The sequence below is a fragment of the Canis lupus genome, chromosome 18 (assembly GCF_003254725.2).
Source record: "Canis lupus dingo isolate Sandy chromosome 18, ASM325472v2, whole genome shotgun sequence".
Lineage (NCBI taxonomy): Eukaryota > Metazoa > Chordata > Mammalia > Carnivora > Canidae > Canis > Canis lupus.
The window spans coordinates 47,428,658-47,440,661 of NC_064260.1; the positions used below are offsets into that span (position 1 = coordinate 47,428,658).

The 12,004-nt window shown below is 54.3% G+C and overlaps 1 protein-coding gene across 3 annotated transcripts in view; it reads left to right on the forward strand.

Annotated features, from left to right (window-relative positions):
* Positions 1 to 12,004, forward strand: part of SHANK2 (SH3 and multiple ankyrin repeat domains 2) — a 480,960-nt gene that overhangs the window by 81,129 nt on the left and 387,827 nt on the right. For all 3 annotated transcript variants that reach the window (XM_025451799.3, XM_035701273.2, XM_049096284.1), the window contains exons 6-7: positions 4,802 to 4,953; positions 5,916 to 6,083. In XM_025451799.3, the coding sequence (XP_025307584.1) occupies positions 4,802 to 4,953; positions 5,916 to 6,083 (320 nt within the window). The remainder of the gene's footprint in view (positions 1 to 4,801; positions 4,954 to 5,915; positions 6,084 to 12,004) is intronic.

The window sequence follows — 12,004 nt, forward strand, 5'->3', positions numbered from 1 at the left end:
ACGCAGAAGGGATGTTTCATGTTTTTAGAGATACAGGTTTTCATAAAATGGATCGTGTTAGGAAAGTGAGCTTAATGTGAGTGATGGCAGAAGCCTGACCTCACTGGAATATTGTCCCTTTTATGTCTTGGGGTGGGGGAGGGTATCTATCTCCATGTTAAGCTGGTGCTGTGAGTCTTACCTGTGCTGTCACTGTAGATCCTGTTGGTCCTCACACTGGTGAGAGCTTTCTCATTAGGACGCACTTTCAAAGCCGTGACCCCCTGTTTCCCCTCACTTTGGGCTGGACAGGGTGGTGTTTGCACCACAGATGGGGAATCAGGTCCTGTGGGGTTGGAAGTCTCTGTCAAAGTCATAGCTGAGCCTACACTGAAGCTCGAAGGTTCAGATGCAAGGCCAGGCTTTTCCCACTTGCGATATTTTGCATGAGGCATTCAGGCAGAGGGTATGGAGTCTATCATCTCTCAACTATGAATAACTTAATGATGAATTTTATGTTAGAAAACAACACTAAGGTAATTGAGTGCACAGTTTGCGCTCTCTCTGTCACTTATGAGTCCAAATAGTAATCTTCCGTTTTATTCATTTTTAATTATCTATGCGTATGTATGATCTCCATCTACGTACCCTCTTGTCCATCTTTTCACTCACACATCTCATTTTCTTTCTCCCTTTCTCCTTCCCTGTTTCTCCTACCCTGTATCTACTCACCTACTCATCCATCTATCTATCAATCCACCCATTCACCCACTCATCCATCCATCCACCTATCCATTCATCCATTCACTCATCCATCCATACACTTACCCATTCACCATCCATCCACCCACCCAGCCAGCTAGTCATCCGCCCACCATATGCTCATCCATCTATCCACCCATCTGTCTGTCTGTCCAGCCAGCCATCCACCCACCCACCCACCCACCCACCCATTCCATCCATCCAGTCATCCACCTACCATATGCCCATCTATCCATCCATCCATCCACCCATCTACCCATCTGTCTGTCCATCAATCCATCCATCTATCCACCTACCCATCTCATCCATCCATACACCTACATTCACCATCTACCCACCCACCCACACATTCTATCCATCCATCTACCTACTCCTCTAACCATCTGTCCACTCATCCACTTATCCAACCATCTACCCACCCCCTCATCCAGCAATCTATTTACCTATCCATTATCTTATAAAAGCTCAAGAATACTGTACCTTATTGTCCTCCTGGGACAGCCACAGTCCCCAGTACAGAGTGGAGCACTTAGTAGGTGTGTGAATATTTGTCTCGTTTGCTCCACATTTTAGGAGAATCGGGACTGTCTCTTGCTGAGAAAGTCACATGGGATTGTGCCGGTCCAGGTTGCAGTGGGGGTGGGAATGCTAATAAGTATTGGCTTCATGGTTCATTTTAGAAATTACTTTTTTTTATTGTAAAGTAATCAAGTCATTGCACAGGCTTGTCAAAATAGAGAAAAAAGATGTAGCGAAGAGAGCAAAATTTGTGTCTCTTCCTGAGACTAACTGCTCTGGCTGCCAGTCTGAGGGTGCTCCCTGGGGTGGGCGCCATCCTGCACAGGATGCATGCATTCAGTCTTCACAAGGTCCCGTGAGGTGTGGGTCCTGCTTTAACCCTCACCTTGCAGGGGAGGAAACAGGCCCAGAGGGTTTTGGAGACCTGCTCAGGCCATCCAGCCTTCCAGGAGCAGAGCTGGGTTTTGCTGCCTGTAGTCCCTGCCTCTCTAGGAGGAGCTGCCCACCCACACATTTGGTTTCTGAGGTCTTTGTCTGGCACTTAGATGCTCCCAGGAACACAAGAGGGCATGGGGTGTGCACACTCCAGCCAGCAGCACGCTGAGCCTGCAGGCGTGGACAGCCATTCTGTGCTTCCACACCTCTCCTGCCAGCGTGCTTCTTGCTGCTGAACCTTGTTCCCCGCTCTGGACAGACTGGAAGCCAGTAGCAGGTGTCCTTGTGCTATGCGTCCAGGTATTTCCCACATCTCCTACCTGCAAACCTTCCTGCTAGTGCCTTTCAAAGCATGGCTGGTTGTTCCCTAGGGCAAAAATGCCACCAGGCCATTTCTAGGGGAGAAAGTATTATGTGTTCAAGACTTTCTGAAAAGATCAGAGTAGTTTCTACTCCACTGGGCATTGAGGTTGAGAGACTGGGGCCATCTTGAGGTTATACTTGCTGAGGTTCCAGTATATTTATTAAAATAGAAGTAATTTCAAAATGCTAAATCCGAGGAGTGTTTTCCAAGAATTATGATGCAGGTCCCAGGCTGGTTTAGAGGAGTGGTCACATGGTCATCAGTCACACAGAGTAAGCCCCTAATGGTCACAGGTTTGCAGGTGATGGATAAGCGTCTTCTTGGGATGGTTCCATCAGCCTCATGTGGAGTCTCATTCGATGTCCCCTTCCTGAGGAGCATGTAAGGTGGAGGGATCTCCTCACCTCCCTGGAGTGGGTCCTGGTCAGGTTTGAACATGGTAAGTCTGCAACACGTCCTTAGGGGAGAGCTCTTTGAGGAAGGTACCACCTGTCATGGGTGTTGTCCAAGGGCTGGAGGTCCCCCTCTTGGACATTAAGACACATTACCATTAGTGGGGTGCCTCGTTCTTTACCCGTGTATCTACTCATCAGCACTTACGTGCCTAGCACCATCCCAGCGCGTGGCTCTGCCCAAGGGGTCTGTAATTTGGAGTCAGAGGTATGACCCCAGCCTTGGTTCCAGTTTTATGTTTGCCACCACCCTCTCTGAGACGATGTCCCCGTTATAAAATGATGCTGAGGTTGTTGGCTATGAAACATCATGGTATAAAGTTAAAATCTCCTCTGGAGCACCTACCTTTTGCATTGGCCGTGTGTGGAAGACCAAATAAGAAAGAAGAATCCTAATCATTTTGAGGGTTGACCTTGTGCCAGATGAGCATCAGTCCTAAATGTATCTTACACTTGAGGGGCTGACTTCTTCCTCTCGTTGCTGTAAGAAATTTGACTTTGAGGCATAGATGCTGGTGGCTCCCAAGGATCAGGCCTTCCATGCCTTCACCGCCTTTACCAGCCACCCCAGGACCCAAGACCTCACTGTTGCCCTCCAACACCTGTGGCTGCGATGCCACCTGGGCCAAAGTGGTGAAGGCCTAACAGTTCCCTCTCTCCTCTCTAGAGGGTGGGAGTCTAGTCTCTACACAAATTTGCATCTGTCTGCACATCAGCCCCATTTCCATGTCTGTGCCCACACGTGGAGCTCTTGCCTGACTCCATGCCTTCTCGACCCCCAATACTCTGCCCCTCACCATGGCACATCCAGGTGCAGGGTGATTCTCACGGCGAGTTTTATTTTATTTTATTTTACACTTTATTTTTTCATGAGAGATACAGAGACGTAGACAGAGGGAGAAGCAGGCTCCCTGCATGGTGCCCAGTGCAGGACTCGATCCCAGGACCCCAGGATCGTGTCCTGAGCCAAAGGCAGTTGCTCAACCACTGTGCCACCCAGGTGCCTCTCCCATGGCGAGTTTAAAGAGCATTCAAAACAGTGCTCATTTGTGGATAATAAGCCCAGGAATTAAGGCTAGGTGGGGGTCGTGGAGCTGAATTCACAACGCAGTTGCCCTTCCTGGGGACCGCAGGAACATGACAGAGGTACAACCAGAAGGGAGTTCAGTTTCAGGTCAGATGCCCTGGTTATTTTATTCTCAAAAGCCTGAAGTCAGAACAACTCATCATCAGCCAGTAGTGTTTCTGGGTCCTGGGACATGCATGTTGTTGTAGCGCTCTTGGCACTTTTCTAGAAGGTAAAAGCCTCTCAGATGAACGCCATCAGGACAGTGTGACTTGCTTAGCAGTGGTGATGGCGGCATTCGGGAGCCCAAGTGGGAGGAAAGATGGATTTTTTAAAAGATTTTATTTATTTATTCATGAGAGACAGAGAGAGTGAGAGGCAGAGACGCAGGCAGAGGGAGAGGCAGGCTCCGTGTGGGGAGCCCGATATGGGACTCGATCCCAGGACCCCAGGATCATGACCTGAGCCAAAGGCAGATGCTCAACCGCTGAGCCATCCAGGTGCCCCGAGAAGGTGGATTTAATGAGATACTGACATCCCCGTCACGGCCAGTGACAGACGGTCCAGGGTTGGCTGCACGGGTGGCGGGGAACCCTTCCTCACTTTGTTCCCATGGGGGTGGGCTCCATCATTCTGTCCCCAGGTCTTCGGCCCCAGTCCTCCTGCAGGTCGTTGGTTGTTTTTGTGCTGACCCCGTTTAGGTCTCTGCCCACCCAGACCCGCACCTCCCCGGGTCACAGACTCTGCACCTCGCCTACCTTCGTGTGCCTGCATCTTGAGTCTCAGTGTCCTCCAAGATGCCCATAAATGTCGTGACATTGAGACGAAGAAAGGCGGGCATCTGCCTTTCAGACCTTTAAGTACATCCCTGGGTGGAAGAAGGTCACCGGTCCCAAAGAGAAGCACCTGCCCGGTGCTGCGGGATTCAGGGTCCTGGGGGCGAGGGCAGTGGGCAGCTTCTGACTCACTGCCCCCAAAGCAATAATGTGGAAACTCTTGTCTCTGCCCTCATTTTGATTTGTACATGATCCCAGGTGTCACCACCATTGTCACCAGGGTTGCCTGAGCCAGGCTAACTGCGCAGATACTGGGGTAACGGGCATGTGGGAGCCCGAATGCCCCACTGGGTATTTCCAGCTCAAACTTTCAACGTGGCTTGGTGAGCCCGGTGCCTTGGCCATCTTCTCATGCTGGTGCTGAAGTGTGTGTGTTTGGGCCCCACAGAGACCCCGCTGACCTTAGCTGCTCAGCTGGATGACCCCACAGAGGTGATCAAAGCTCTCCGAAACGGCGGGGCTCACCTGGACTTCCGCGCCAGAGATGGGATGACCGCCCTGCACAAAGCCGCCCGAGCCAGGAATCAAGTGGCCCTGAAGGTACATTCTGGAGCCCGTCTCACACGAGGGACGCCCCCTCACCATCCGATCCCCCACATCCCCGCCAGTTCCCTGTTCCCGTCCCACAACGGCCACCGAGCTGACCCTGAGTGGTGTCCCCACTGGGGTTGAGAAGTTTAGTCTGCGCCCCTTACCCTCTCTTCTTGGGATGTTTAGAATTTGGTGTTTATATAAGTTTTCCTGTCCCTCTGGTTCAGACAGAGGCTTGTGTTTTCAGCCAGGAAGGGCAGCACTGACGCCACCCCCCATCCCAAGGAGGAGGCTGTGCATCCAGCCCGAGGGGCCCCGAGCCAGCCTTGCTGCTGGAAGCCTTTCTCTGGAAGCCGATCGGGGTGTAGTTTTACCCCCATCCCGCCCCACTGCCCTGTGTGCCTCTACGTGCCCTGGCCCTGCATGTGTAGGGCCTCTAAGAGCCCCAGTAGGGAGGGAGGGGGACCCACTGTTGGGGCCTGACCCCCAAGCCGACGCTTCTCTCGGAAGGCACGGATTTCTCGAGTTCACGTCGGCTGCACCTTGTCAGCTGGCTCTGTCTGGAATCTAGCGTTCCTGACAGCCCTCCAGTAGTGCTGCTGCCCTCAGGATGCATGCGGGGATGCCTTTATGCTGTAATTCTGGCTTGTATAGTACACCTTTTCTATTTTCTACGAAGGCCACCTCATGTGTTGCTCTCCGCTGGTACAAAGGGGTCAGCGGGGCACCACAGGTGTGTGTCTGCAGAGTGTCTCCTGGCCTCCCGGATGCACACACATCCTGCAGAGGCCAGAAACCTCACTATATGACGTTGGCACCTGCTTGATTCTGGGAGGCCAGGGAAAAGTGCCGGAACCCAGGACCCTCCTTCGCCTTGGTCTGGGGGACAGTGACCCTCATGCTTCTTTCTGGACTCACTTCCTGCAGAAATGGTCATGATACCTATATTTGATGCTTTTGTTTCCTCCTAGACCCTTTTGGAGCTGGGAGCATCCCCAGATTACAAAGACAGCTATGGCCTCACACCCCTGTACCACACCGCCATCGTTGGGGGTGATCCCTACTGCTGTGAGCTCCTGCTCCATGAGCACGCCGCCGTGTGCTGCAGGGACGAGAATGGCTGGCACGAGATCCACCAGGTGGGTACACGGTTGCTCTTCACCTGTTTGACCCGTAACAGACCTCCCCTTAACCTTTTACCCCCCAAATCTGGCAGGGCAGCCCGCAGCTCACACCCACCCTCCCAGGATTTTGTTTGACCCATGCAGTTTCTAAAATATTTGGGTTAGTCACCAGCATTTAAAAATGGGGATATTTACCTAGAAATACACATTGCTGAGCTCTTTATTGAAATTGGAAAGATAGGCAACCATCTTGCATTCAGTAGGGGAGGAGTCATCTGGTGTTGTGGGGTGAACATGCCCTTCACAGGAGCTGTGAGCTCTCTGCGTGTCTAGCATCTTGGGTGTCCCGATAGAGTGTGGCACCAGGTGCTTTCTGCGTACAGGTAACCTGGTGTGATTACCCTACGTGATTTCTAATACAGGAGACCAGTGTGATGCCTGATTTCTGATACAGGTGATCTGGTGCGATGCCCAATTTCCATGCACAGGGCACAAATGTCCCTGATCCCACCTCGCAACAGTGGGACCAGGGCTTGTGTCAGCTGCAGTCTTTTAAAGAAACAGAATCCCCCTGATTGCTCGGATGAAGAGTCTTTAACGGATGGAAGGCAGGGGAGGAAATTGTGGTCTCAGAAGCAGGGACAGCCGAGGTGGTGGAGAGGACGCAGGCAGGGGGTGCCCTGGCCTCTCTTCTCCTGCCCTCCATTGGCTGAGCCCTGTGTGTGCCGGCCAACCAGAGGGCCCAGAGGTCAGAGTCTCTCGGTCAGAGTCTCCGGGCAGAGGAGGGTGGACAGTGGGTCTGGGAGAGCACACAGGGAGCGTGGGCCGGGAAGGCGAGGGGAAAGGGCTGGAACAGGGGAGGCTCTGAACTGTTCTCCAGATGGGCAGTGACTTTTATCACCTTTCAGGCCACCTGTCCACCTCTCTCAGCCACATGGGCCTTACATGCTGACCCAGTCTGGGTGGGACCATGTCCCGCTGCCCACTACCCTGTGTCACAGGGCTGAGGAGTGCTGAGGTATCACGTGCGGGCTGTGGGGTGCAGGCAGGTCCACCCTGCTTGGCCTTTTGTGTGCTGTGCCAGCGCTGGCTCTTCAGCATCCTTACAGCCTGGAGAGGCATCCAGTTCCCTCCTGTGGTGTGAGCTGCATCTCCGGGAAGCCGCCCCCAGCAGCCCACACCCAGGATGGGACCTTGGAGGAGGGAGAAGCAATGAGCACCCTCTATTAGTTCACCTGTAAAGTAGGTGTCAGCAGAGCCCACCGTGCCCTCGGCCATGGGAAGGATCTAATAATGTAAGTGGAGTGCTGAGCCTTCTCTCTGCCCATCCTGCCCCATTCTCACTCTGGCCCCTGTGGCTGAGTGAGAAAGCACGTCTGAGTGCTTTCAGGTAGTTCTAGGGTCATTTCCTGCCCTGTCCCAAACCCTGTTTTAAAAATGTAGCTTTGGGGCAGCCCGGGTGGTTCGGTGGTTTAGCGCCACCTTCAGCCCAGGGCCTGATCCTGGAGACCTGGAATCGAGTCCCACATCGGGCTCCCTGCATGGAGCCTGCTTCTCCCTCTGCCTCTGTCTCTGCCTCTCTGTTTCTCTCATGAATAAATAAATAAAATCTTTAAAAATAAAATAAAATAAAAATGTAGCTTTAATACCATTCATGTACCATTCGGCTGCCATTGGAAAGAGGGTGTGTTCCTTACAGATACTGAGAGGGGAGCAGACGTGCGATGGAGGCCATGGGGAAGCCCCAAGCTGGGTCAAGAGGCAGGAAGAGCCAGAGAGAAATGGGCCCAAGAGCCTTCACTGTGGTGCCTGCAGGATAGAACAGGGTGGGGCAGGATGAACAGGCTGAGGCTTGGCTGGTCTGGATAACTTCAGGGGCTCTCGTGCACGGGGCCGACCCTGGCCATCTGGGACCCGCCCTGGGCTGACCAGGGCAGGTGAGTTCTGGCCCTGCGGGCAACCACCCAGTAGGGCAGGTGGGGGTCAGGGCTGTGCGTGGGCTGGTTTGCCTCTGAGAGTTGCCCTCTGGGCGAGTCCTGTGCTGTCAGAATGCACTTGCCTGGGGAGGACAGGCCGGCCAGCGTCAGCAAGGCCCCAGATGCCAGGGCATCAGAAATGCAGAGGATACAAAAATGGAGTCGCTACAGCTTGAACCCTGCGGCAGGGCCACAACTTTGGAGGGTTCACCCTCTACAAGTCTGAGGGCCACTTCCTCTCCAGTGCATGTGATGGTCTGGCCCCCAGCCGCCCTCATGAAGCATCACTGTGTTGGGGGGGGTGGGTGGTTCCTGACTGTCGCTTCCTGCAGTGCAGGCCGCAGCCCTGATTTCTGGCCCCCACGTGGGCCAGGGTCCATCCCTGACCGTGGATTCAGAGCGGGCCAGCATGGAAGCCACCAGACCTCTAGGATCGAGCATTGCCCTCTGGCTGGGAGCTCTTTCCCATGCCATCCAGGAAGGACAGTTTGCTCCTAGAGCTTCTCAATTATCTGGGTGAAGTGACCCAAGTCACAGCCTGCCTCCTGAGCCCTGATGCTTCATCTGCGCTGCCAGGACTGGCAGTGAGGTGGTGGACGCCAGAGGCTAAGCAGAGAGCAGCACCCCCAGGCAGTCCTCCTCGGAGACCCTCACCACCTGGTCGGCTCCCACGCCGTCCTGATCAGCTCTACTGGCCCATCTTTCACACCCTGGAGCAGCCCCAGCAGACACCTGCTGGCCTCCACTACTCAGACCAGGTAACAGGCCCAGAGACCGTGAGCAACCTGCCCAAGGCCACAGGGTGAGCAGTTTCCTGAGCTGAGTCCACTCCCGGCCCTTCTCTCGTCACAGCCTCTAGACTTGCACACAGAACTGCCTGTATGTGACAGCGTGTTCATGGCTGGAGGAAACAGGAGGCGAGTGTTGCACAGTGAGCAGCAGCACCTTGGAGTTCTGGGGTCTCCGGTCCTGTGTTTGAAGACCGTCTGCCTCGTGCCCTGGAGTGGGGTCGGCTCCCTCCCCACCGCCTGGCTCCGCACCCGTGGGGGACCCTGCAGCAGAACTGGCTGTGGCCATGCAGGGTCCCCTGTGGTGACGCTGTCTGCCTGCCACCGTGGCCAAGGGCAGGGGCAGACCTGCTTGTGAAGGGAGGCCAGTGGGATCCCGCACCTGCCGCGCCTGGGGAGCCCGCCCCCTGCAGGCCTACTCCGGAAGCGTGAGTTCTTGTGTAAGGCTCGTCTGCAAACTCTTGAGTTCTTACTCAGAGGATCCTAAGGGCTCAACACGAAAGTAGTGGAAAATGTGCCAAGAAGCAGAAAGAAGAAAATGAAAAACACCCAAATGCATTTCCAGAACCCAAGAACATCAAGAGTCTGGGGTGGGGTGGGGCTGGCTCCTGCCCCCCTGTGCGTCTTCCCCGCACCCTGGCGTGGCCTGCACCTGTGGGTTAAGCTGTGTCGGGACTCCAGGATGTTATAGCAAGCTGGGGGCTCTGGAGAGGGTGGCCGCCCCCATTACAGGGACAGCAGCTCCGTGGAGGAGCTGCCCTGGCTTCCACCCGCCTTCTCGCTGGCCTTGCTGTGTGACTGGCCCCTAAGGGTCCTCCGTTCCTCCTGCCCTCCCTCCCTGAGGTCCTCTGACTGTTCAGGGAGGAGGGGGGTTCCCTTCTCCTGCAGGCAATCCTGCATATTCTAGCCTGCGAGTTAGCAGCCCCTCAACATTGCCTGGGTCACCTGAGCATCTCCAGACAGTTAAAGGAAAGATTCACCTGAAGCACTTCCTACAGTGCCTGCTGTCCCCTAAGTGCACTATCCTTGTCCTCATCCTCATCATCAACCCTGCCCGGCCACGCCCCCATCATTGTCACCCTCTCCTGGCCACGCCCCTGCCAGTGTCCTCCTCACCTGGCCACGCCCTCATCAGCATCCCCCTTGCCCGGCCACGCCCCCACCGATGTCATCCTCTCTTGGCCACGCCCCCACCGTTGTCACAAGAAAAACTAGGTGTCAGAGAGCACTTAACTACTTTGCTCACAGGCCTTGCTCTAGATCTCATCTGATGTCCTCGGTAGTTATTTGAAGGACGTATTTGTCATCCTAATTTTGTATTGGTTGCTGTTTATTATCATCATTTTAAATTAGGAATTTTCATCTTAAAGAAATTTAACTATTTTTAGCCATGGCTTCCCTCCCTCACCAGGCTCATCCCCACGCCTCCCCAGCTCTCCCTTCCAAGTCCTTGGAGTCCCCATGGAAGGGGGACAGGCCCCGGGGGAGGTTCCCGAGGGCACTCGTGGCATGCTGGAGTGCCAGGTCTGTTTGTAAGGGTGCCATGTCACCAGCTCCCAGCCATGCATGGTGGCTCTGCACCCGTGCATCACACACATACTGAATATGTGTTGGCTGAAGGAGTTAGCCTTTAGGTGGCGTGGACTCTGGTCATCTTTAAAGTTGGGGCCTTATTTGTGCACTATCATGTCCAGGGGCACCTGGGACTCACGTGAGAACAGGTCTAAACAGGGAGCCCCCACAGGGAGGGGCCAGTTCTAACCAGAGCAGATAGGAGGGCTTCATGTCGAGTGGGGGCATCCAAGCTCGGCTGCAGTGATGGGCACATGCTGTCCGCGGCCTGGGGAGGTGGTGTTGCTGCATCATAAGTGGGCCTGGAAATGACATTCCCATGATGCTTGGGCTTAGCACACCCATGTCCAACCATTGAGGTGGGGACTGCAGAACCTTGATCGAAGCCTGTTCCTGGATGCAGAAGGCCACAGTTACCTGCATCTTTATGGAGGAGGGCATGAGTGAGTGGGGTCCCCCAGCTGCTAGGTGGAGGAATCAACTTAATAGCACACCCACTTGGCCCAGGCTGCTGCTCCAGCTCCCACTCCACACTTCAAGTGGCCGAGCCCCCAGGGCCTCAGCCATTGGAGCTGCAGGAAGGTGCCTCACCTTGCTTTGGGGGTCTGCTACATATGGACCTGGGGCATCAGATCGGTATCTCATGTCCCTACCCTGCCCCAGATGAGCAAGGATTCCTGAGAAATGGAGCTGCAGGAAGGTGCCTCACCTTGCTTTGGGGGTCTGCTACATATGGACCTGGGGCATCAGATCCGTATCTCATGTCCCTACCCTGCCCCAGATGAGCAAGGATTCCTGAGAAGTGATCAATGCATCTGTTTGTCGTCGACCTGCAGAGGGATTGTGGTCCACTAAGCAATTGTCTTTCCAACCAGCCCTGATTCTTGGGGATGAGAGGAGAGAAGGCACCACGAGGGAAGGAATGGGTGAAGACCCCAGACCAGGATGGCAGGGGCACCACCTTCTCCCCTTGGTCAGATCCCGTGTTATACCCCAGATGGAAGTAAGTCTGCAAGAAATGTCTTATGTCCAGAAATCATGTTATAAGAGCAGTGGACTCCATGGGGCAAGTGGACAGGCACCATAGATGTCAAAATACCTCTTTCCTTTTGGAACTCTTAGCATGACACATTTTGTCTGTCATCATTTCAGGCTGAAACTTACAGATTAGTTGATCTGAACTGATTACATTTGTTTGTTAGGGCAGTTGTAACAAGGAACCACACACAAGAGGCTTATATAACAGACACTGCGCCTGACATGCAGGCGCAGGCAGGCAGGGTCCTCCTGAGGTCTGTGTGTGTGCGCTCTCCCTGGGTCCTCACAGGGTCATCCCTCCATACGTGTCTGTGTCCTGATGGCTCCACCTGTGAGGATCCTGGTCACACTGGATCAGGGCCACTCTAGTGACCTCATGTAATCTTAACCACCTCTGTAAAGTCCCCAACTCCAGATCCAGTCACATCCTAGGGTGCTGGGAGTCAGGGCTCCAACATAGACATCTGGGAGGACACAGTTCAGCTCCTAACCTGGCCAACCCAGAAATGGCCACTCTCTGGTTGGCCTGTAATCCACACACTCATTTGCACAAGCCATGCGT